This window comes from Tachysurus vachellii, chromosome 19, assembly GCF_030014155.1.
Source record: "Tachysurus vachellii isolate PV-2020 chromosome 19, HZAU_Pvac_v1, whole genome shotgun sequence".
Lineage (NCBI taxonomy): Eukaryota > Metazoa > Chordata > Actinopteri > Siluriformes > Bagridae > Tachysurus > Tachysurus vachellii.
The window spans coordinates 19,347,967-19,373,685 of NC_083478.1; the positions used below are offsets into that span (position 1 = coordinate 19,347,967).

General features: G+C 41.6%; 3 protein-coding genes across 8 annotated transcripts in view; all 3 read left to right on the forward strand.

Moving 5' to 3' along the window:
• The window catches only part of LOC132861988 (cyclin-dependent kinase-like 5), a 67,245-nt gene extending 54,066 nt beyond the window's left edge, over positions 1–13,179 (forward strand). Inside the window, exons 11-18 of one of the 2 annotated variants that reach the window (XM_060893778.1) lie at positions 4,056–4,222; positions 4,570–5,584; positions 5,814–5,919; positions 6,022–6,136; positions 6,650–6,755; positions 6,937–7,059; positions 8,945–9,127; positions 9,710–13,179. In XM_060893778.1, coding sequence (XP_060749761.1) covers positions 4,056–4,222; positions 4,570–5,584; positions 5,814–5,919; positions 6,022–6,136; positions 6,650–6,755; positions 6,937–7,059; positions 8,945–9,127; positions 9,710–10,078 — 2,184 coding nt within the window. In that variant the 3' untranslated portion in view covers positions 10,079–13,179. The remainder of the gene's footprint in view (positions 1–4,055; positions 4,223–4,569; positions 5,585–5,813; positions 5,920–6,021; positions 6,137–6,649; positions 6,756–6,936; positions 7,060–8,944; positions 9,128–9,709) is intronic. The other variant, XM_060893779.1, reaches the window with a different exon arrangement.
• A 2,817-nt stretch (positions 13,180–15,996) lies between these two features.
• LOC132862844 (histone H2B type 1-A-like) lies at positions 15,997–16,689 on the forward strand. The gene is made up of 2 exons (XM_060895159.1): positions 15,997–16,179; positions 16,457–16,689. Exons 1-2 carry the CDS (start codon positions 16,066–16,068, stop codon positions 16,634–16,636), a joined length of 294 nt encoding a protein of 97 aa, XP_060751142.1. The 5' UTR covers positions 15,997–16,065; the 3' UTR covers positions 16,637–16,689.
• A 1,916-nt stretch (positions 16,690–18,605) lies between these two features.
• The window catches only part of LOC132861932 (AP-1 complex subunit sigma-2), a 35,655-nt gene continuing 28,541 nt past the window's right edge, over positions 18,606–25,719 (forward strand). For 2 of the 5 annotated variants that reach the window (XM_060893637.1, XM_060893638.1), the window contains exons 1-2: positions 18,608–18,783; positions 21,003–21,181. In XM_060893637.1, the coding sequence (XP_060749620.1) occupies positions 21,003–21,181 (179 nt within the window). In that variant the 5' untranslated portion in view covers positions 18,608–18,783. Of the gene's footprint in view, positions 18,784–21,002; positions 21,182–25,719 lie in introns of all 5 variants that reach the window. The other 3 variants (XM_060893635.1, XM_060893636.1, XM_060893639.1) reach the window with 3 other exon arrangements.

Here is a 25,719-nt window from a genome sequence, read left to right on the forward strand (position 1 = left end):
TGTCAAGCCATGTGGGCAGTAGTGCCTGTTTCCTCCTGCTGATGACTCACTGCTTGCTTGTGCAGCACCTTGGCATCGACTCTAAGCATCTTAGGCCTAGCTGATTTTATTATTCCATTTGACAGAATTCACTCTGTGATGTAGCGACCAATCAAACAAATTTAGGTTTTATTTAACGCAGAATTTTTTATAATGTTCGATGTTCAATGAACCTCTGGGAAGGTTCAACCTGTCAGGTTTGATCATTATTTCTAAACGTTCTTACAGTGATGCAGTAATGACTGACGTGGTAGTAGGAAAAATAAAGTTCATGTTTGGATAATGCAATTTTTTATCGTCTGAGCAAATGTTTCATGTTATTTGTAGTTACAGCTGACCTTCTAAGACCTTGCTGAATACATACTGGTGATGATCTTTATAATCTGAGGTGAAGATTTCTAATGGAACTGACAGCTACACAGACCACACCTCCTTTACTAGGACAAACAGCCACACAATCCACTTCTTTAAATCTAGTAGCACAGGCCACACCGTCTACACATGAACTGCCAGACACATGGACCACACCTACTTCACTGTGACTGACAGACACACAGGCCACACTTCCTTCACTGTGACTGACTGACACACACACCACACCTACTTCACTGTGACTGACAGACACACAGGCCACACTTCCTTCACTGTGACCGACACACACACACCACACCTACTTCACTGTGACTGACAGACATGCAGGCCATGATTCTTTATCTTGGACTGACAGCTACACAGGCCACACCTACTTCATTGTGAATGACAGACACACAGGCCACACCGTCTACACTTGAACTGACAGACACACAGGCCACACCTTCATTGAGAATGACAGCTACACAGGCCACACCTACTTCACTGTGACTGACTGACACACACACCACACCTACTTCGCTGTGACTGACAGACACACAGGCCATGCCTCTTTATCTTGGACTGACAGCTACACAGGCCACACCTCCTTCACTGTGACTGACAGACATGCAGGCCACACCTCTTTCTCTTGGACTGACAGCTACACACACCACACCTACTTCACTGTGACTGACAGACATGCAGGCCACACCTCTTTCTCTTGGACTGACAGCTACACACACCACACCTCCTTCACTGTGACTGACAGACATGCAGGCCACACCTCTTTCTCTTGGACTGACAGCTACACAGACCACACCTTCTTCATTGAGAATGACAGCTACACAGGCCACACCTCCTTCACTGTGACTGACAGACACACAGGCTACGCCTCTTTATCTTGGACTGACAGCTACACAGGCCACACCTCCTTCACTGTGACTGACAGACATGCAGGCCACACCTCTTTATCTTGGACTGACAGCTACACAGGCCACACCTCCTTCACTGTGACTGACAGACATGCAGGCCACACCTCTTTCTCTTGGACTGACAGCTACACAGGCCACACCTTCTTCATTGTGAATGACAGACACACAGGCCACACCTGCTTTACCCTCCTACTTAGATGTCTTTATCCATATAACAGATATAATATTAAACTGTAGACGATCGAACAATTCTCTTTTTTCATGCTCTTAAATGCAAACACAATTCTCTTCACCTTTTGTGCTCGTCCCGATTCTCCCTGCTCGTTTCTGTTACTCTCCTGTATGACTTTAGCTGAAGGTGTGCTGCTGTACCTGTCCTCTATCGTCAGTTTGCTAAAAGGTCATCGCCATAAACACTGTCACACTTTACTGTCAGCGAGAGCGAGGAGGTTTGCAAAGCCTTCAGTTACGAGTCTCAGTTGGATGGAGGATGAGGGCGGAATACACAACAGTCTGCGATGAAAAGACTCACGCAGACAGAAAAGAGCAGCAGGAAACTTCATTTTGCATTTTATATCAGTGATTTGTTTAAAACAAGAACATTTTCTCTCATGGATCTGTTTGACCACAGTATTGCTTTTATACACTCTCACTCACTCATCCTCTACCGCTTATCCGAACTACCTCGGATCACGGGGAGCCTGTGCCTATCTCAGGCGTCATCGGGCATCAAGGCAGGATACACCCTGGACGGAGTGCCAACCCATCGCAGGGCACACACACACTCTCATTCACTCACGCACTCACACACTACGGATAATTTTCCAGAGATGCCAATCAACCTACCATGCATGTCTTTGGACCGGGGGAGGAAACCGGAGTACCCGGAGGAAACCCCCGAGGCACGGGGAGAACATGCAAACTCCACACACACAAGGTGGAGGTGGGAATCGAACCCCCAACCCTGGAGGTATGAGGCGAAAGTGCTAAACACTAAGACACCGTGCCCCCCTGCTTTTATACACATTACAGGTTAAAGAATTGGTTTAGTTACATGAAAAAAAAAAACAAATAGACACAATTTCTCGTACAGTCAGTCAGTAGTGCGCTATTCCTTCTTTAGTTTTGCCCTGGAGATACAATAACAAGGTCTTAAACATAGTGTAATCCATCAACATGACTAAACTTTACGCTGTAGCTAAGGGATGTACTTATTTCCAGGGATTTCAGAACAGCGTAACAGATATTGCGTCATCGGGTGGGCGTGGCCTATTCGATAATCTAACCCTAACCCTAACCGTAGTTTTTGGTTGTTTATTTGTTTTCGCAAATAGCTTAACTGTAAGATAATAAAGCATAATAGATATAAAATATAAAATCTACCTGTATGACTGTTTTGTCCTTCATTATCCATCGTAGCTATGCTCTTTTTTTTTTTTTTTTATGAAAGAGGGCATTTTTCCAAGACCTCCAGAAACACGCCCACTTTACGTCGCGGTAACGAAACCCCTGGAATTTAGTCAATGCCCTGTATCTAAAGGGCGGCCATTTTGAAAAATAAGGCAATTTGATATTGCTCCACATGCCTAGGCTCCGCCTTCCAAAGTTGTTATAGAAAGCTACAACAATTTTCGTTTTTAAAAGACATTTCACAAAATTTATAGAATACATTAATATTTTATAGAAAGTCAGAAGTCCACTTCTTTGTTAGCTACAGAACATCAGCACCGTAGCACTAATGAAAATCAAACACATCCTTGTGGCTGATTCGGGAAAAGTGAACATTTTATATAAGACTGTAGTTTCTGATTTATCTTTTTTATATTGTGGCTGGTTTTTTTTTGGCTTGTTTCCCGTTTCTGCGCACAACTCTTTTTGGTAATAGAGGAGAAGTGTGAGAAAGCAGGAACGAGCGAGAAGGGACACTGCTGCAGAGCTTTAGGCTCCTTTAGATGAGTTTCGTTACATTGAGCACTTAGTGAAGCTGTTCCACATTTATGATAATTAGTGTGATTCATGTTAACATCTCTTATTTAGCCGAGGACGAGACGATATTAATATGCTGATCCTATGCTAATAGTATTCACATTGCAGCGTCTTGGATTCCCGTGCATTCGAATGAGCTGCTGCTGGATATTATGACATAACCTTGAACTTTTAGTGTGTGTTTCGATCCGAGCGTCACTGCAGCACACAGAAGATTGTTTTCACTTCAGCAGCAACAACGGATTTGGAGATAGAGCGCGTTCCCTTAAAGTGTACAGTGTGGATGTGTGCTAATAAACTCGGCGCTAATCCAGAGGAGGTTTGTGTGGGTTTGTCTGTGTGTCTGTTTTTAAGTGCAGCGTTAAAAATTCCTGCAGTGGGCCAAATGGCAGTTTGCTGCAACAACAGAACCTTTTCAACAGCGGTGCAAGGCAGAAACAAGCAGCTAACAATGACACAAGAAGCTTTTCTTTCTTTACTTGTGTTTGCATTGTACAATGACAAGGTTGTGGAGACGCGTCTTCAGCTCAGAGTTTGTTGTTTGTTTGTTGTTCACACATCGTGAAGCCTTTTATTAGTCTTGTACCACAGCAATTTTAATCAAATTTAAGAATGACATCATACTCTTCTGCTTATGGTTACAAAGTCACTGACACTGGAGACGTCTTCACATTTTAATTAAACACATCCTCAAAGTAAATGATATTATTTTTCCCCTCTCTCGCTTTTATGTGACTGCCATTTCAGAATCTTCTGCTTCTGAACCCGAATGAGCGTTTCCTGACCGAACAAAGTCTGAACCACCACGTATTCCAGAGTCAGCGGCAGACCGAGCGACCCGGCCCCCCGACCCCTACTCCCATCCGCTCCTCCAAGAGAAAACCCCACCCCCACGACAACACCGCCCTCAGCAGGTCAGGAGGAGGACAAATGCTCTGATTGGCCGTGGCTTGGGCCAATTACAGAACATTTCTTCTTTTTCTATAGAATATCTGAAGAACAGAATCCTGCATAAAAATGTATTCTGTGCATATTGTAATGGAACCATCTAAAAACTAATAATTTAATGGAGACAAATGTTTAATATATTGTTAATATACTTGTATTTTAGTAGTAGAAGTTTTTTCCAAATTTTACTTTGTCATCAGTCGTCACCAATCTGAGGCCAATGCTGTAGTTTTTCTTGTCAGTCAGATGCTTTGAATAACAAATCTGCTTTAAATCCTAATTGGCTGAACCCTCTTCTTCTTCTCTGTAAAAGGAGTCATGGCAGCAAGAGCTCAGGACATCATCGTTCCAACAGCCGGGACTGTTCCAGCCTACCACGTCATAATCAGGCTGAGCTGCACCCACAGAGTGCTGAAGCATTCCTGAACGGTGCCATTCCCGCATCCAGTAGCCTGAGCCCCACGTTGCATGCCAAAGCTTTCCATTCCCCCCAACCCCTTAACCGCTCAGCATCCTGCGGCAAAGACCTGGCCTCGCTCAGCCCCAAGAAGGCACGAGCCAAAGCCTCTGAAATGGACTTTGACTTGCCCAAGGTGTCTGATGGCCCTGGTGCCAAATACCTCAAATCCAACGCCTCACGATCCCACAATCGCCACTCCTTTGTGGAAGGCAAGAATAATACGCTGCAGGGAGAGCGGGAGAAGCACTTACGCCATGGAGAGCCTATGCCACTGAATTCGAGCACCAAAAGCTCTTCGTCTTTTATGAGTCTGTCCAAGAGCCATGGGGCACTGACTGACGCCAAGTCCATCAGTAACTTGAGTGATCCACGCCTTCTCCAAGATGACGCACCAGTGCCCTCACGATACTTCCCTTCCAGCTGCCTGGACCTGAACGCCAACCTGAACCTGGTGGCACCCGGCAGCCCAGCCTTGCGTCACAGCCCCGGAGGGCGAGCCAAGTCTGAGCGTCAAGCTGGCATGGTGGACTCATCGCTCCGACGCTCATCCACACGCCACAAGGGCCAGCAGCAGGACGAGACTAAAGCCACAGAAACTCTGGATCCTGGAGGAGGAGCCCGTGACTTTCCCTATGGCCTCGGCTACACCAGCCCTTTCTCGTCACAACAGCGCCCCCACAGACACTCCATGTATGTTCGCCGAGAGCGCAGTCGACCGCACGGCACCGACATAGGCCTGGCACTGGGGCAGAGTGCTCCTACTCGTGCCAGCAGCCTCCAGATGCTTTCACCACAGCTGCAGCATCGCACACTGCCCAGGCATGTGGGCAGCTCCGGCAGCCGTGACGAAACCCCTGACGACCTCAGGGTCAGTCTGACTGCACACACTCCTCACTTTGACATTTCTGATGTGTGTGTGTGTGTGTGTGTGTGTGTGTGTATATCTTGCTAATAATGCTTGCATGCTGGTTCCTGCTAATTAGAATAATTGCTTATAATTTGTTTTCTGATTTCTGATGCATCTCGTTTATTTGTATCTACATGCAAACAGTTCACATCCTCAAATCAGGACAATCTGCTGTTGTGCTGTGTTGCAGGCAGCAATGTATCATGAGCAGCATCCAGAGGACGGAGGAGCATCCAAGGAGAACCGTATAGTCTACAGCGACTCAATGCCACGTCGGGTCGGCAGCTTCTACCGAGGTCAGCGTGAGCTCACACACAATCACACACACACACACACACACATCATTTTTCTTTAAATAGCCATTCTGAACTTCTTTATTGCACTGGATTCGGTCGTAGTTCCGTCTCCTAGACCGGATAATACTTTCCACGAAGGCAGCGGGCAGAATATGGGCTCAGGGGTGAACATGGAGAGCAGCAGCCACACCAAACGCCAGCCCACTTATGATCCCTGGTGAGCTTTAACACACTGTCACTCGTTTTCCACTCGTCTATACCGATTTCTCAGTCAGTCTGAAAATAATTGTATTGATATTGGAGTTTGGAGATTATGTCCAACATTACAACTTTAACCTGTGTGGACATCGGAAGGTCGCCGAACCCCAGTTGTGTTTTTTTGTAGGCAGTGACAATGTTGACATTTATAAATATCAGTTGTTTTTACACACTAGCGCTGCTGAATTCTCGAATCTGATTGGTAGTTGATCAGTGTTGATTCATTTCCTACGACAGGACTTCTGACTGATTATTTTCCTATTGCAGCATTCGTTTTATTGTTTTGTGTTTTATTCCGTTCTGATGGCACAGCAAGTGTGTTTATTTATTTTTTTAATAAATTTGTTTGTAAACTGATAGAAACGATCTGTTTTTTTGACACGTTGTAGTTGCTAGTAAATTCATCTTTCAATAGACCGAGTCACCTTGTTGGATTAGTAACGTCCGGTACGGGTTGTGTGTTTTTTATCAGGACGGGGCCCGAGCCGATAGATTTGGGTCCTCCAGAGCCAGCCAAAGAGAAGGAGAAGCAAGGTTTTTTCAGAGCAATAAAGAAGAAGAAGAAGAAATCACAAGCGGTCAGTGTCTGTTCTTTGCACGGTGAAGCGTCTGATAAGTGTGTAACATTGAGTGGTGAGATTTTCACTTGTAGTGGCATTTTTGTGTATTTTGTGCGTCCATGCCCATACGTGTTTGTGTGTGTGTGTCTCACTGGTGTCCTGTGCCCCACTGTCAGTCTTGTGCCTCTTGTATTTCCAGGTGGATGCTCCAGAAGCCAGAGGTCCTGTGATCAAGAAATCTCTTTTTCCTCTGTCTAACTCAAAGCCTAGCTTTAAACATAACTCCTCAGACAGAGTGCTCCCTCTAGTGGCCACACCCATGGTACAAACGCCCATTAATATATCCTCAATAATTATAAAAGCACTAACCCTATGCCATTCACAATGCATGCTATTAACATGATTAATCCTCCTTCAGTCAGTAATAATGACGTCATGAGCTATTTGTCCATGGTTCACTCACGACTTTATCCGTCGTGTTTGAGTAGATTAGAAGTTTGGACGTATAACGCATTATTTAAAATTATTTATAAAAGGCAGTTCAGGTTATAGCCGTCTTAATAACGCGTTTATAAATTCCCATAGACTCCCATTATAAACTTTGGAGGTTTATAACTCGGCAAGCTTTTGAACTATCTACACCAAACTCGGCCAGTTCCTTTAGGGTGAACAAACGTTTAAATTGATGTACCGACTGGCCTTCCGATTGTGCCGCAGCCCCGCCCCCAAAATATGCAATATCAAAAAACTTTTTACAACATGGACATGTGACATATCAAAACACTCAGAACAATGAGGGGAACCTCCTCACATGTATTCTGATGACGTCACGTGACATCACGTGATGTCACGTGAAAATAAAAGATTTTGCACAACATGAACATGTGACATATCAAAACACTCAGCCCAATGAGGGGAACTTCCTCAGGAGAATTCGGATGACCTCACATGCTCGTCTCCACTTGCCTCCAAATGTTTTAGCACCCTATCTTTCTGTCCACTTGCCTCCAAAAGTAACACTGACCCTTATGTCCACTCACCTCCAAAAAGCACCGGCCTTTGCGAATACTTGCCTCGTCAAAGCCAACATCAAAGTTTGTTGCGACGAACTTTACAAATCTAGTTATTTCTGACATTTAATTTCCTCACAATTCCATCAAGTGCAAATCTACACTGCAGTTTATATACAGAGCAATTTAGAAATGTCCTCTAATGGAACTGAGCAATGAATTTATTAATTAGAATAAAATGAAGTCTCATACTGTGCTATAAAAAGATTATTGATGTAGTGTGCAGTAAAACACTCAGGTGGATGGAGAACAATGTTAATACAACTGTTACAGTATAAACCCAAAGTTTATTGTTATATCTAATGCTGTTGTAGGTTTTATTTAGTTTATACCAGATTCTTACTGACTGTTACACATCACCGACACCGGAGGCTCCTTCCAAGAATCCGATCGTCCGACCCATACACGCAACTTCGTAGGAATGGGCTGTTACTATGGAAACTATGACGTAACATTAGAAAGTGTGCGTTAGTAAAAAAAAACTGCGATCTGAATCCTCACTGTTATTTCATAAACAGCTATAGCAGTGTGCATCATGATTGAATTATAACCTGATACAAATACAAACTTCATAGAAAGTGCTGTCTGTAAGCATGGTTTGTTTCCGTGACCTCATGGATCTGGTGTTTTATGCCGCACACATGATAATGATGGTGGTGGTGGTGGTGGTGGTAATGATCAGCAGGTACAGCATATAATCTAAATTTCGGAGCAGTTTGATAGAGATTTATGGGAAAATGAGGTTCTTGGGCGAGAGGAAGGCTGCTTGTATCAAAGTTTTCTTCATAATGTTAGCATGAAGGTTGAAGATGATCAGATATATTAAATATATATAAAAGGTCACACTATGTACACAATTTCAAATAGAATCTAGAGTCACTGCTGTAGTGAGAATGATAAAACACAAATAATTGCTGATTCTGTTGTCTTTCACATTTGGTTGGAAAGCTTAAAGCAGGAATACATTCAGAATAGAATATTTCTGTTCCTAGCAGACAATCAAGCTCTTAGACCTTCACTAGACCAGCTAATAGCGAGCTCATCCTCTCTCCTGGTGGCATCTCAGCAGGCTTGGCTCAGGTCAGGATTTTAACATTTTAGTGACAATGACACTTATCATGGCTTATCGTCGCTCAGGTCCTGAACGAGGGACCGGATCAGGTGGTGGTACAGAAGTCGTCCCGGGTTTTTGGCCAGCAGAGCAGCACCAGACACCGGACACGCAGCAGAGACCGCGAGAGGAGTCGAGAGCGGGAACAGGAGCAGGAGAGAGACAGAGATGAGTGGCCGGCCGAGAGACTCGCAGAACCCCACTCTCAGGTACTTCAGAGAGACAGATGGATGGGGAGATGAGTGTAGGTTTTGAGGGATATAATTGGATAGGTGGATGCTAATCATCAGAAAACTAGGAAGCTCCTTCTCTCTCTTTCTCCCTCTCTCTCTCTCTCTCTCTCTGTCTATTTATCTATCTACCATTTATTCATCCATTCATCTATTACACTTTCTATCCATCCATCAGTCTGACCTATTATCTCTCAAAATATCCATCCATCAAATAATATGTCTAATAATCTATCCATTCATTCATCCACATATTCATCCATTTATCCATCCACCTATCTATCCATCCATTTATCCATCCATAGAGCTACCATCTATCCATTCATTCATCTGTCATACTTTTTGTCCATCCATCAGTCTGTCCTATTATCTCTCCATCTATCCATCCACCCATTAATCTGTCTTAATTATCTGTCTACCCATCCATCCATCCATCCATCCATTTATTAATCTATCAATCCATCTATCCATTCAGCCATCTAATCATATAGCTATCATCAATCAATCCATCCATCTATCCATCCATTGTGGTTAATTTGTTGACTTTCTCTTTTCTCTTAGAACCAGCCCCTCAGGTCTCTCCGCAAGCTTCTTCATCTCCCTGCCTCATCCTCCAGCAAACCCTCTACACCAGACATGCGTTTCCCCCACGGCAACCCTGCCTCCAAAGGGGGAAGCTTCGTGGAGTCACGGAGCCACGTTGGAGGAGGAGGAGCTGGAGGGCCGACTCAGCCCATGTCCCGCCAGTCTGCGTATTCTCACGGCGGTCAGCTGGAGTCCACGTGGCATTCGGCGGCTTTGGGAAGAGCCGAGGGAAACCCGTACCCAGAGCAGCTGGCATCCAAAGCAGGCCAGAACGGGCACGGTTTCGTCCGCTCGTCACGCTCACGCATGCCAAATCTCAACGATCTGAAAGAGACCGCACTTTAAACTGAGCCTATTTCTCGACACAGCGCCACCTGGAGACCTGGAGGGCTAAAGAGAGCAAACACTGAAGGACTCTGCTCTGTTCATGAACAATAAGGGTAGGCCTAGACATGTCTTAATCTGTTTTTTTAATCTTCCATATTTAATAGAATTTGTAATATTATTTATGTACTTATTGTATTTTTTTGTTATGGGGAAAAATGCGATTGAAATGAATATATGTATAAATATATATCTTGTTATAAGTATAAGATGTATAATAATAATTCTAGTTCTATTATTCTGCATATAATAATTCTTATATTTGGTTAAGAATGTCAAATGTTTGTGTATGAAATCTAAGTTTATAAAGAGGTTAAGAATATCGTTACATTGCACATCGAAACCTTCTGTTACGTTTATTTCTAAACCGATTCAGTGGATTTGACACAAGAGTCGAGAGTCTGATGCTATCAGACGATCTGTTAGCTAAGAAAATGCAGCAAGAAAAGCTTTTAAAAGCGCTGTAGATCCGACACATACCAAATACACCATATATTGCTATAGCACTATCTGCTGGCCAATCTTAGACACTACACACACTGGCAGACTACTACTACTACTACTAATAATAATAATAATAATAATAATAATAATAATAATCATTTCTAACACAAAAAACAAAGCATAATCGCTGTTGACATGCGGCATGTTCTCATGTGTAAAAGCCAGATGCCATTTGTATATTCTCAGGTTTAGTGTTTAGTATAAACACTGTAAATATTATTTTATTGCAATATTTTAAGACCAACACAGGAACAAAATCGTTTTTAAATTTCAGTTTAGAAGTAAACTCAATATATGAACGTGTAAGGAGAAAATAGAAATAAGACAACAGCTTACTGCAATATGTACAAATCAAACGATTAACCGATTAACCATTCACCGCCACTTCGTCACAAACGATTTACTTGGGATAGGGTGCCAATATTTATCACACTACAGATTTTGCTATTAGTATTAGGTAGAAAGAGGGGAGGGGATGTGTTTCACAGGGGTGGACAAATCATAAATACGTTACACAGCGCCTGCATGCTGATTTCTTTGAGGTCAAGTCATTTAACCCCAACAGATCAGAGCCTTAATACTTAATAAAGATGAAGAAAGAGTGTGTATAGAGAAAAGAGTGTGTAGTAATCCTTGTCCTCTATGATGTAGCATATCGGCTTTGGGTTTTGTTTTGTTTTGTTTTGTTTTTTCTACAAAATGGCATCAAGGTTCTAATGTGTTGTCTGAGCTGGAGCTCTGTATCACCGTTCACACCAGAAAACCGCTTTGAATTCTAGCTGCACGTGACTCGGAACATCATAGCAATAGAGAATCATTGTATTTGGCTCGGTTTCATCAGTCTTTCAGTCTTTCATCGGTTAACTATCTAGTTTTACTAGTTTATACCCGTGGCCAGGACAGGTTGGATTCAAGAACTGATAGTTAGTAGTAGAAATATATGAAGCATGAATATAATGTGGGCACGGTGGCTTAGTGATTAGCATGTTCGCCTCACACCTCCAGGGTTGGGGGTTCGATTCCCGCCTCCGCCTTGTGTGTGTGGTGTTTGCATGTTCTCCCCGTGCCTCAGGGGTTTCCTCCAGGTACTCTGGTTTCCTCCCCCGGTCCAAAGACATGCATGGTAGGTTGATTGGCATCTCTGGAAAATTGTCTGTAGTGTGTGATTGTGTGAGTGAATGAGAGTGTGTGTGTGTGCCCTGCGATGGGTTGGCACTCCGTCCAGGGTGTATCCTGCCTTGATGCCCGATGACACCTGAGAAAGGCACAGGCTCCCCGTGACCCGAGGTAGTTCGGATAAGCGGTAGAAGATGAATGAATGAATGAATGAATATAATGTTTTTGAATTGAATTAACTTAAAAAAGGAGTGGGAAATTTTTTCATGAAATGGGAAAAACAGCATGATTGGCGATGGCTGTATCAACAGTGATATAAATAACATGGCTGTTGATTTGTCCACCCCGGATACATCTCCGTTAAAGGGGCAGTGTGTAATGTCTAGAAGCCTCTGCTGTCTGTGTCGTGAAAGTATTCCCTGACAGGAAGCAAAGCTCTGAGCTCTGTAAGGCTGTGGGCGGAGCTAATGTCAGGGCTGGAAAAATGTGAACAGTATCCTGATTATTTAGAAAGTAAAAAAGATCTAATAAAATGGATCACATGGATTTTTTAAACTGTAGGAATTGACAATATTGTACTAGAAGTGTTACAAACCGCCTCTTTAAACGAGACCCGGTTAGCTGATTTTAATAACAGCGTATTGTTGTTGCTATGTTGAAAGAAGGTTCTAGCGTCTTCTAACACTGACATTAATGACATTAACACCAGCATCGTACTACATACAATCAGGAGTTTCTTCAACAAATAGAGACCCCATGAAACAAACAATGTCCCACTGAGCACCACCTGAAAGTTCATAGCCTTAACGCTAAAAAAGAAAAATACACAAAACGAATAAAAGAAAAGTCTACGCAATGTCACTGAGGGACTGGTTTCCTTAAAACGGCGCACTTTAAATAACTAGACGATGTTTCTGAGATGAAAAAGCTTCTGTCTCTTCACGCGGTGTGGTGAGTATTTTCACACGCAGTGTACAGTAATAACCGAACGTGTAACTGGGTATAACAGCCTATTCTAGGAGTCTTTTGTATATCGTATTTGTGATATATGCAGTAAATATTTATATTATTCCAGGTACTGCAGCTTAACAGTGGAACTCTTGTCTCTGTTGGATGTGTGGAACCTGGGACGAAAACGGGGTTTTACAGTAGACACCGGACGTACGACGTTAATACTAATGTGTGACTATTTGTTCGGTTATATTTAGCTCAGCGATTCCGAACGATCGAAAATTAAAAAACAAACGTCGGGTCTCATAGAAAACACGGTAGCATAGATCGTTAATGTTTCATCTTCAGCAACGAGTATTCGTTTGTAATGGGTAAATGACGTTACTAAGGAGACGTTCGGTTCTCAAAACTGTTTTCTGTTTACACCTGTTATGGACAGTAATCTCTCAATAAACATTGTGGACTCTATTTTGATTTCACAACAGAGAAAATTGTGTTTTTTTTCCCTCAGAATATATTCTCACCCTCCCTTTCTCTCTCTCTCTCTCTCTCTCTCTCTCTCTCTATCACTTGCATTGTCATTGTAAATAATGAATATTCAGGCTGGGTGACATTCATTATTATGTGCCATTTGAAGTGTGCATGCTAAATTTATACAGCACCCCAATTTAATGATCCTGTTGGGATGCACAGTCAAACTAATGAAGCAAGTATCTGCAAATGAATTCTGAATTATTTATTTATTTTTTTACACTTCCCTCCAGTGCAAATGACATCAATTTAGCTAGTAGTGTAACATCCTGTGTAAAAATCTCCACAAAACAACTGAAGGTGTTAGCTCTAAGTAGTAAACGGAAGACTTCTATATCCTAGTGTAAAGCAGGTGAAAAAAAATTAAATCGTGAAATTTTTCTTCTGACGATTCATGTTGATTGACGGCTTAAGAGGTTCGATTTATACGGGTCTAAAGGGTACGCAGATCTTTATGTGAAATTTTCTGGATGTCCTAATCCTTGGTAAAGTTTTGCATGTAGTTTATGTCTCTATTTTTATTATTATTATTATTATTATTATTTTTCTTGAGTAGAAGAGTCAGAGGGAAACACACACACACACACACACACAATCAGGGATAGAAAACATGGATGACAGAATCAGATCCGATTAAAGATTCAGTGATGAGGTAAACATACACACTCGCACTCACACAAAATTAGGGATAGAAAATATGGACTAAAGGATCAGCTCATTCATTTATTTGCTGTTAAATGTAAAACATTGAAATTTAACAATCTGGCTACTTAAAAAATGGAAATGCTGTAAAATAGCACTTGATGCAGCACAGATCATTGCTAAATCATTATCTCAGTGCAGACGGAAGGACCCCATGACTATCTACAGAAAACCAGGCTGCTTAATGTTTCTGATTAGAAAATAGGAGTTGGTATGAAGACACAGAGCCAAGTCCAGAGGCTTGAGGTAAAGGCACTTGGAGATCACGTACAGAGAAAATGACAGTTGAAAAGAAACGAATAGAAATAAAACAGGAAAAAGATGAGACGTTATCTTAAGATTCTTCTCAGGAACATTCCATTATATGACCTTAGGCTTGACTTGAGATCGTCAAACTAGCCTTAGAAAAGTCATCATCTATTTATCTGTTCAGGAGTGCTGTGTATTGTTTGTTTGGTGCCCTCTGCCGCCTGTGAGAAGAATTGCAACAACAAAGAAAACACCGATAATCTTTCCCTTCCCTCTACTGTACATATAAATTGTTGTTTTGTTTTATTTTGTTTTGTTTAAAATGTCAGCGCTTTGCATCATCTGGAGAAAGTGCTACTTTTCAGTCCGGAAGACACAAAGAAGCCTTAACCCCTGAAACCTGATCTGAAATTAAGAGGATAAAAATCAAAACTTGAAAAAACAAATAAAATCATATTTATTATATGGATGCGTATTTTAAACATGTATCAGAGAAACATATTTATTTTCAGGTAAGATGTGATAAGAATCGACACAACCAGAGACACCTTCACGTCGGTGAGATGAAGTTTATTATGAATTTCTGTGACTAGAAATGAAAGGTTCACATTTAAGAGCATCTACACTACATGCTGATCCGGTTCCCCTGGGGGGCGGGGAGGGGAGGTGGGTAATAAAATGTCTCAGTGGCCAGTTGGGGCTCTATGATAATACACCAGCACATAAACATAAATACCAACTCAATTGCATGATGTACATTGGAATCAATCCGGAGTTTGTATCACTATGGCAACCCTGTTGGGGTTTCCAGCATTTCTATGGTTGGTTCACCAACTTTTCTTTAAATATAATGAATTCTGTAGGATGGAGTTTTTAAACATTCGATTATGATACCAATAAAGTCCAAAATGACCGACTTCATGTCTGGCACAGTTACTGGATGTGATTGTAAAAATTGTTGACTTTTAATATCGAGTTTAAGATTTATTGCACTATTTTACTTAATTGCAAAAGTGAAATCGCTATTAGAATTTATAATATAAATATTTTTACATTTCTGACATTTAGCAGACACACTTATCCAGAGTGACTTACAATTTGATTCGGTTTATACAAATGAACAATTGAGGGTTAAGGGCCTTGATCACAGGCCCTGCAGTGGCAGCTTGGTAGACCTGGGATTTGAACTCATGACCTTCTGGTGAGAAGTCCAACACCTTAACCACTAGGCTACCACATAAATACATGTATAATATGGATTGATTTTATATATATATATATATATATATATATATATATATATATATATATATATATATATATATATATATATATATATATATATATATATATATATATATATCTTTATGTCTTTGAATGAAATATTTGCATTGTATTTCAATGGTAAAACTCCAATCTATCTAAAGTGTAGCTCACTGAAATCTAACTAAATAGCAATAATAGTCAGTTTAAAGGATTTATGCATCTATAATCGTTGGTCTTTTTTTTTTTAGTATGAACCATTTTTCTCAATTGCAGCACATGTTCAAAGTAAATAATACGGTTCAGGTCATGTGACCAAATACGTCACACATTAAAAAGTTTTAAAAAATAATTTGCGTTTTAAAAAAATACAGCTTTGTATTTAACTAAAACCTATTTAACAATGTTTGGGAGTAAATGGGTTCATATGTAGCGTCCTAATATATATCTATAATATAATATAGAATATAATAAAGTCGTGAAGCTCCGCCCCCTGCAATTAGTGCAGGTCTTATAATGAGCTTATAATGTGGCACCTGTGAAAAGGGTTAAAAAGGCAAACAGGTGACGCGATTCTGTGTGTCACAACTTTCCTGAAGCGGTTTGGTGAAAGGTCTTGTGAAGGTTTTACAATGAAAACCCCGCACAATGGAGCAGGACTGAGGAAGCAGACGCAGAAGCGTGCAAGCAGAAAGTCCCTGAGACCCACCAAGGCTTATTGCATCTACATTTACAAGCTGAACAAGGTGTGTTAATGAATTCTAGACTACTGAACATTGGCTGTAGGTGATCTAGATCTGTCTGACCTACATCAGGTTAAACACTTTGTTACTCTGATCTGAAGTTGTCTTGATGTTCCTCTTGCACGTGTGTTAAGACTAGGTGTTGATGCATGACGTCACACGTAGTCTAGGTCCATGAGGAACGTTAAGTGACTGAGATCACGTGTTTTTTTTTTCTTGTGTTGACTAGAAGAGTTGCCCTATTATCTCCCTTCCGCTCCTCCTTCTCCTCCTCCTGTAGTCCAGCCCGGCTGTGAAGGACACCGTCGCGGTACCCGGATGGCTGTGCACGCGCGTCGGGACGGAAGCCGCGCGCCTCGCGAAGTTCAACCGGCGCGGCACGATCACGCAGCGCGAGGTGTGCTGCGCTGTGCGCGCGCTGAGCAAGGTCACGCGGAGGACGACAGCGCACGCGCTCTGACCCTCAATAGATTTTTATTTTATTTTTCTAATTTTTAACTTTTTTTTTTTTTTTTTGTGGCTTTAAATAAAGATTGTTTTTATTATAAAAGGTTTGTTCATTATAGCCGCTATAAACATGCGCACTCACACACACACACACACACACACACACACACCTCTTTGCATGGATTCTTGGGAAGGAAGTGCAACCTTTTTTTCCGTGTTTCTCACTTTTGGAGCTGCAGGATCTTTAAAGAGCTGTAGGTTAACTTGTATAAAGAGTCCATTTTATTTCCGGCCCTGAAAAAGAAACACACGTGGGGCTCGTGAGCCGTGTGTTTCATCAGTACAACTGGTGAGAAGACGTTGTGCCACTAGATGGCGCAATGATACTGATTTATTTTAATGTGGATGAGAACTGGATTTGTTTCTACTTTAATAAACATATTTAGTGGTTTGATTTCACATGTGGGTTGTATGGAGAGACGTGTTTAAAAACTAATCACAATGAACACGTGACTCTCTCCCTCTCTCACCATATCTGTCTCTCTCCTTTCTATCTTTCCCTCTGTCTCCTCTCCCCATCTCTCTCTCTCTCTCTCTGTCTCCTCTCCCCATCTCTCTCTCCTCCTCTCCCCATCTCTCTCTCCTCCTCTCCCCATCTCTCCTCCTCTCTCCTCCTCTCCCCCATCTCTCTCTCCTCTCCCCATCTCTCTCTCCTCCTCTCCCCCATCTCTCTCTCCTCTCCCCATCTCTCTCTCCTCCTCTCCCCCATCTCTCTCTCCTCTCCCCCTCCTCTCTCTCCTTTCTCTTTCTCTCTCTCCTTCTCCTTTCTATCTTTCCCTCTGTCTCTCTCTCCTCTTTCTCCCTCCTCTTTCTCTCTCTCTCTCCTTTCTATCTTTCTCTCTCTCTCTCCTTTCTATCTTTCTCTCTCTCTCTCTCCTTTCTATCTTTCTCTCTCTCCTTTCTATCTTTCCCTCTCTCTCCTCTCCCCATCTCTCTCTCTCCTTTCTATCTTTCCCTCTGTCTCCTCTCCCCATCTCTCTCTCTCTGTGTCTCCTCTCCCCATCTCTCTCTCCTCCTCTCCCCATCTCTCCTCCTCTCTCCTCCTCTCCCCCATCTCTCTCTCCTCTCCCCCTCCTCTCTCTCACGCTCTCTCTCTCCTTTCTATCTTTCTCTCTCCTTCTCCTTTCTATCTTTCTCTCTCGCTATCTCTCCTCTTTCTCCTCTTTCTATCTTTCCCTCTGTCTCTCCTCTTTCTATCTTTTTCTCTCTCTCTCTCTCCTTTCTATCTTTCTCTCTCTCCTTTCTATCTTTCTCTCTCTCTCTCTCTCCTTTCTATCTTTCTCTCTCTCTCTCTCTCCTTTCTATCTTTATCTCTCTCTCTCCTTTCTATCTTTCTCTCTCTATCTCCTTTCTATCTTTCCCTCTGTCTCTCCTCTCCCCATCTCTCTCTCTCTCCTTTCTATCTTTCCCTCTCTCTCCTCTCCCCCATCTCTCTCTCTCTCTCTCTCCTCTTTCTATCTTTCCCTCTGTCTCTCCTCTCTCTCTCTCCTCTTTCTATCTTTCCCTCTGTCCCCCCATCTCTCTCTCTCTCTCCTCTCTCTCTCTCTCTCTCTCTCTCTCTCTCTCTCTCTCTCTCTCTCTGTGTTTACAGGAAACACGAATGCCCCTGGCGGATATCTCAATCCTTTCAGTGACCTTTATATGAAAAGTAATTTCTAATTTCTTTATCCATAATTGATTTCTCCAGGCTCAGCCCTGTAACACAGCCCTGGACACAATATCTAAACAATTATCCTTCAAGAAGCGTTAACAGGAAAAGGGGGCGGAGACACAGGATTATAAGCGACACACAGGACAACCAATCGGATGTTAGAGCCTTAAGGGTGGGCGGGGATAACGGATTTATCCTAACGAATGGCGTTCCTTCTAAAGAATCCTGAAACCAATGAGAAATAAGAGGTCACCTGACAGTTTTGTGTATCTGTCAGAGAGAAAACTGAGAAGAGAACCGAAGAGAAGGCGAACACTTACACACACTCACACACACTTACACACACTCACACACACTTACACACACTCACACACACGTTTACACGCACAGAGGACTGATAAACTAAACTCTGCCTCCGAACCAGGGCTTTTCTCCACATAAGATAAAAGGTAAGTCGTGTCTCGTTGTATATTCGCTTTATAAAACAAGCTGAAGGTGTGAGAGTGTTTACAAACTGATAGAGTGTCGCTTGTCAAAAGTAACTGAGAAAGCAGAGGAAAAAATACTTCTCTCCTGATATGTCTGGTTTATTTCACTATTTACTGAAAGAATAATAATAATAATAACAATAATAATAACAACAATAATAATATGGATGGATAATAATAATAATAATAATAATAATAATAACAAGAATAACAATAATAATAATATGGATGGATAATAATAATAATAACAAGAATAATAATATGGATGGATAATAATAATAATAATAATAATAATAATAACAAGAATAACAATAATAATAATATGGATGGATAATAATAATAATAACAAGAATAACAGTAATAATAATAATAATAATAATAATAATAATAGTAATAATAATAATAATAATAAAAAGCTAAATGTTCCATTAACACCATACACGGATATTCAATGCAGTGTGAATTGCCTTAATTATTATTATTATTATTATTATTATTATTATTATTATTATTATTATTCTTATTTGTTTTTACTTCTCAGATAATCCAGGACCTTTGGGTTTAATCCCCCAACATGGGTTCATATGTGTGTGTGTGTGTGTGTGTGTGTGTGTGTGTGTGTGTATATATATATATATATATATCTATTCCCACCCACTGCCTTAATGCTCTGTATGTGTATGAATATAAATGATAACTGTAGCTGTTTATGAAATCAGGCACGTGTCACAAAAATGTACAGTAGTTATTAAAGCAACATTTAATGATGTTTATATCGGAACAGAATGAAAAACTAGAGTATAAACAAAATCAAATAACAAAAGAATTATCATGTGAAAATACACACGATATTCAGGAAAGTGTATATCGTATATTAATGTTATAACATTTCATATTCGAGTCATATTACACAGCCCGGCTTTTAATCAGAATTTCACAGATTTAATGTCAACGGTTTAACGTTTAAACAAAAAAGCACCACACGTGGTTGTGGAACTGAAAGGAAACATTAACACAAATTAGTTGCACAATCCTTGTGAAAGCAGAAGAAGGAAAAAAACAAATCACTGATCAAATTCTGTTCTATTTTCATTAAGATCACTTACACTATCAGTCATTATAAGATGAAAGCGAGGAAAAACAGTGCAGTAAAACAACCAAAACAAATAAAAACTGTAATTAGTGTATCGGCATGTAGAGCAGCTTAGCTAAAAATATAGTGGTCGTGTATGAAAGTTACGAAACGTGTTTAGAGTGACAAGAGAGGCAGAGATGTGACATGTTTACAGCAAGAGGTGATTACACAGCCAACGGGTTTTCAGTGCATCATCTCCTGTGGAGAGAAACTGTGGCTGCTGTAATATGATTTAGTTAAGGTCTATAAAATAGACACAAAAGACATGAAACTGACTGGAGGAAAGCATTTGATTGGGTAAAGTATATATGGTAAAAGACAGTACAGTGTAATCCATAATCTAACACATTATGTATGATTGAATATTAAAGATAGGAAAGTCAAGAGTCCTAACCTTTCAGTGACAAGTGTTTGCTTTGGCTTGTACTGTATAGTAAGTGCCAGGCAGTTTGACTTGTTGGTTATATCAATATTTACTGTACATAGTTGATTACCTGTCCGATTTTGGTTTGTTATTTATAAGGTGTGTGGTTTTTTTTTTTAAACTGGCTCCAGGAAAAGCTGAAGAAAGTTTGAGTGTTGAAACTACAAGTGAACGAAGTGTCCGAGGAAACAAAATGGCAGATCTGCTTCTTTATAGCCAAGAGAATAAATTTGTGTTTATGATTAACTGCTTTTGCAATATGAGCCAAAACATAAGGCTGGTCAGGAGAAGAGCAACCTGTTGAGTCTGGAACATAGAAGCGAGCAGTGGGGTCCAAGCACCCTTCTTAAATAGCACACCACTACCCCAGTCTCCGGTTCTTACATGGTTGCATACCTATAGATGTGTGTTTTTGAATGAACCTAGTCATCTTAAGAAGTCAATTTTCAGATTAGTGATGCTGAAAGAAGGAACAAAAACTGCTTCATAAGTATCGTGAATTTCTTGGACTGAATTTAAACAAATCTATAATAAAATTCAGACCTATTAAGTGGAGCTTAAGTAGGTTTCACTTTAGCCATGTTTCCTTCGCTCACATTTCTGTGTAATCTTTCCGCTCAGATGCAGTTCATGCTGCTTTTCAGCAGGCAAGGTAAGCTTCGCCTGCAGAAATGGTACATTCCACTGTCGGACAAGGAGAAGAAGAAGATCACACGTGAGCTGGTACAGACCGTCCTGGCACGAAAGCCCAAGATGTGTAGCTTTCTGGAGTGGAGAGACCTCAAGATTGTTTACAAAAGGTCAGTGATCTGTCCAGGATATCTAGAACTCGTGCTGGTACTGTTGTGGTTTAGCATTCTAGTACTCAGGGGTGGTAGAAACAAAACAGGCAATGATACAGTGTGGAGTCAGCGTCCTGTCAGTCGTTTATGAATGCAATGGAGAGAGTTTTGTTCCGACTCCATTCTGTCAGTCCTCTAGAATGGTTCATCTGACTGACTCCACCCACTCATCTCTCTGAAGCTGTCTCTGGAACCTTCTCAACTCACTCCACCCATTGTTTTTTTGGAACCGCTCAACTGTATGGAACTGTCCACCTGACTCCTCCCACTCACCCCTCTGATTCTGTCAAACTGACCACACCCCTTTCAGCGTTCTTGAACTGTCCACCTGACTCCTCCCACTCACCCCTCTGATTCTGTCAAACTGACCACACCCCTTTCAGCGTTCTTGAACTGTCCACCTGACTCCTCCCACTCACCCCTCTGATTCTGTCAAACTGACCACACCCCTTTCAGCGTTCTTGAACTGTCCACCTGACTCCTCCCACTCACCCCTCTGATTCTGTCAAACTGACCACACCCCTTTCAGAGTTCTTGAACTGTCCACCTGACTCCTCCCACTCACCCCTCTGATTCTGTCAAACTGACCACACCCCTTTCAGCGTTCTTGAACTGTCCACCTGACTCCTCCCACTCACCCCTCTGATTCTGTCAAACTGACCACACCCCTTTCAGCATTCTTGAACTGCCCACATGACTCCTCCCACTCACCCCTCTGATTCTGTCAAACTGACCACACCCCTTTCAGAGTTCTTGAACTGCCCACATGACTCCTCCCACTCACCTCACTGGAGCTGTCAAACCGACTAAAAGTTTACACACCCTCGCTTTGAATCTCTGAAAATATATCATATTCTCTTTCATATCTTTTTTTTACTCTTTTCTAGAAAAGTCAATAATTTTGTCTTAGGCCTTTTTTATTTATTTATTTATTTTTACTTCCCCTCAATTATTCATTTTGAGCCTCTTCAAGCTTTTTCATGCTTTAAATAAGACTTACATATCTGTTGACTGTTTTAAGTCATTAGACACCGTAATGAGGCACATTCAGATAAATGAACTAAAGCACGCCGGCAGAAATGCAAACATTTGTAACAGGCACCAAATTAGATTAGATTAGATAGACTTTGCATCATTTTTGTACACAGCTGTACGTCTCTTCACTACTGTATCCGTTTTGCATTTGCTCTGAATGGTTGGTTTTGAAATCTGCATCTGAGCAAGTTTCAGGCAAACACGCCGTCGGTCCTCGGACGACGTTGAGCCGTGCCTGGAGTTCGTACCTGGAAAAGACTTCAGGTGCATCTCTGACTACATACGACCTTATCTGCTGCTCAGGGAGTCACTAATTTAACCAATGAGTTACTTATTGTGCTCTTCTGATCCAGCTCTTGGGTTCATGTTGTGCGGTGGGAAAGATGACTTTATGAGTTTTCCCAGCTGTTTAATCTCATTAAACACATGCACACTGCATCATCACATCACATCGCACCGCACCGCTCCCTGTAACCTGGGAATTCCTAATCTGCCTCCCTTTCATCTGCCTCGTTAACACGCAGATAGGAATCCCAGGTTAAGAGAAGGACGAAACGAGTCATTCGTCTGATCGCGTTGTGTCCGGAGAACAAATTAGAATATTTAATGTAGCCCGGTTGCCATGGTAGCTGATGGGGTTGGTTGAGCGATGAACCACAATGACCTTAGAGCAGACAGACAGACAGAAAAGACTAACAAGAGAATGACAGAAGAACACACAAACTACTAAATGCGCGAAAGCTACTCTGCCAAACAGTAACACACTACGCTGTGGACGCCATCGCAAGCTAGCAAACGTCACGTGAGTAAAGATGTGAGAATTAAAATGAATTTAATTGGGATTATTTTTTATTTTATGTACAGTTATAAGGTTAATCAAACGAAAAACAGACATATTCATGTACCGGGTCAGTACTTGGTGGAATCACTTAAAACCTGATATTTCTGCACATTCTTCCTGCTAAACATTTCTCACAGATGCTCAAACAGCTCAAACATCTTGGCTATTGAAATACATTCAGGTTCTTGGTTTTGAAACATTGCTGTTTTGGTCGTATGCCTAGGGTCTGCTTAAAATCTCTACTTTAGTCTCAACCCTCTATTGGTCTGAACCAGGTTATGTGAAGTGTGGGAATCAGTGATGTTACCGCCACCATGTTTTACTGTGGTGAAGAAGGTTCTTAGGCTGATCCACACATGCCTCTTTTCCACCTGAAAGAAGCGGGTGTTGGTTCAGAGCTAGCGCTGGTGCTGGTTCAAAGTAGGTTCCACTGGCGAACCTTCTAAGAACCGGTTTGCCTTTCCACCGGCTAGAGAGCCGTCACAGCGCCGAGTCTGACGTCACTGTATACGTCTCACGTGTCTCAGCAACTTTAGCGCAGCAGCGACAAACACAAACACAAACACAACAATGGCGGATGTTGCGTTAATGTTAATGCTCATGGGTTTGTGAACCTACATTGGCATCCAAACGCGGCGAATCCAACGTGTACGTGCAGCTCCATGTAATCTGTATAAACGGAGGTTGTTATCGATAAATTACATAACGTTATTTTATCATTAACACAGAAAAAAGTTAGCCTTAGCATGTAGCTACCTACTATCATGTGTGCTGATAATGTATCATATTGCAGTAAAGTAAAAGTGTATTAAACATTAGTATACTTAAGGTACATTATCAAATGCGCTAACAGTAGCCCCGCCCACAGCCCCGCCCACAGCCCCGGACACAAGCGGTTCTTAAGTCTAGACCAGCAACGTTTTGGTGCTACTAAAGAACCACTTTTCCTGGTTCAGAGCCGGTGCTTTGGGTGTCGAAACAGAAAGAACTGGTTCTAAATTAGGCTCTGAACCAGCACTCAAACTGCCTCGGTGGAAAAGGGGCAAGAGATAAAATACACGTTTATTGGTTCACAGAGTAACCCACTTTGTGACAGAGTATTTGCAATCGTCACTGATTAACTGTGCTAGTGCACGAGAATGCAATTTACCGTAGAATCGCTCGTACCGTCGAGCATTGAATTTGTTTTGTGTTTCTGTAAATACATCATTATTAGTTTCACGTCAGAGGTTTGATTAACGCCTCCTCGGTGTATCCAGGCCCCGAGGTCTCCTGAAGATGAAGGCCGTTCAGGATGCGCATTTAAATTCGTTGACTCCCGATGGTATAGTTAGTATGCAAGGACGCTCTGTGGATTAATCTATTCTGCATCAGGTTTTGATTCACTCTTTTGTTCTCTCCTGCGCCGATATGCTTATCTGCGACGAGAAGATCAGATAAATATTTCAAGGATTTTTTTTTCCATGTGAGGGATTTAATCAGGACTATAAGCATCAGAAACCTAATCTTTTTGAAGGTCACCTTAAAAATGAGAGTAAAACAGAGTCTCTCTCTCTCTCTCTCTCTCTCTCTCTCTCTCTCTTTCCCTCTCTCTCTAGTCCGACATATACAAATGCCCCTAAACAATACCCCTAAAGTGACAGTTTGGACAACAGCGCACAATTTCTCTCTTTATTTCGGAGGTAATCAATCAGCTCGGATGTTTTGGTGGACAAAGTCTAATACTTTTGCCTTGGAGGGAAGCATAAAGCCCCCAGATTAGCTTTGTGCAAACAGTTTGTATAAATCATCATTCACATCTTCTCCTCCAGCTGTTTCAAGGTGTTCACTGGTCCAAACAGACTCGCTTGTGTGGGATCTGTTTTTCTGCTATGTAGTAAAGTGTTGATCCAGTATTAAAAGGACGATACGGTGCTTAAACCATCCACATGAGCCAAATAACTGTCTTCCTCAGGGCACAGTTTGGTGTCACTCCACCACTCCATGGTGTCAATCCACTTCCACAGAACATCAAGTATGTTGGAAACGATTAAGGTGCTTTAAATATGGAATTGCGTGGCATGTTATCTAACGGTTCTTTCACACCTATTAGTCCATTTGTAGCAACGGAATCAGAGCTAAATCGATGCTTTAGGCTTGTTTCCTGTTTGGTTTTTTGTACTGTGCAGAATTCAACAAACCAAAAGGCAACAGGATTTGGTCCAAGAACTTTCGCTTACAACCCAAATGTAAGATTTTAGGGACTAGTAATTGAAATAGAAAAAAAAGGTGAAGATTCTGATATTTTTCTGATATATATTGGTTTATTTTTGAGGTTCTTCCTAACGTGATTTAACTTGATTCTTGGTATTGGATTCCATATAATGTTTATTTCTGACAGATGATTAGAGCAAAACCGTCAAGCTGAAGACTGAAGAGTTTTCAGATTTATTCACCGCATTCAGGGACTCGGAGCACGAGATGTACCCAGGGAAAGAAAGGGAGATGTAACTCTGCCTTTGGAGAGAGCTGTGTGTGTGTGTGTGTGTGTGTGTGTGTGTGTGTGTGTGTGTGTGTGTGTGTGTGTGTGTGTGTGAGTGTGTGTGTGTTTGTGTGTGTGTGTGTGTGTGTGGTACACAGA

What these genes read in the sequence shown, in the direction of transcription:
- LOC132862844 (XM_060895159.1), top strand. Translation starts at nt 16,066, where the DNA reads ATGAAAACCCCGCACAATGGAGCAGGACTGAGGAAGCAGACGCAGAAG. An exon ending in ACATTTACAAGCTGAACAAG is followed by an intron (nt 16,180 to 16,456) that starts GTGTGTTAATGA and finishes CTCCTCCTGTAG; the next exon opens with TCCAGCCCGGCTGTGAAGGA.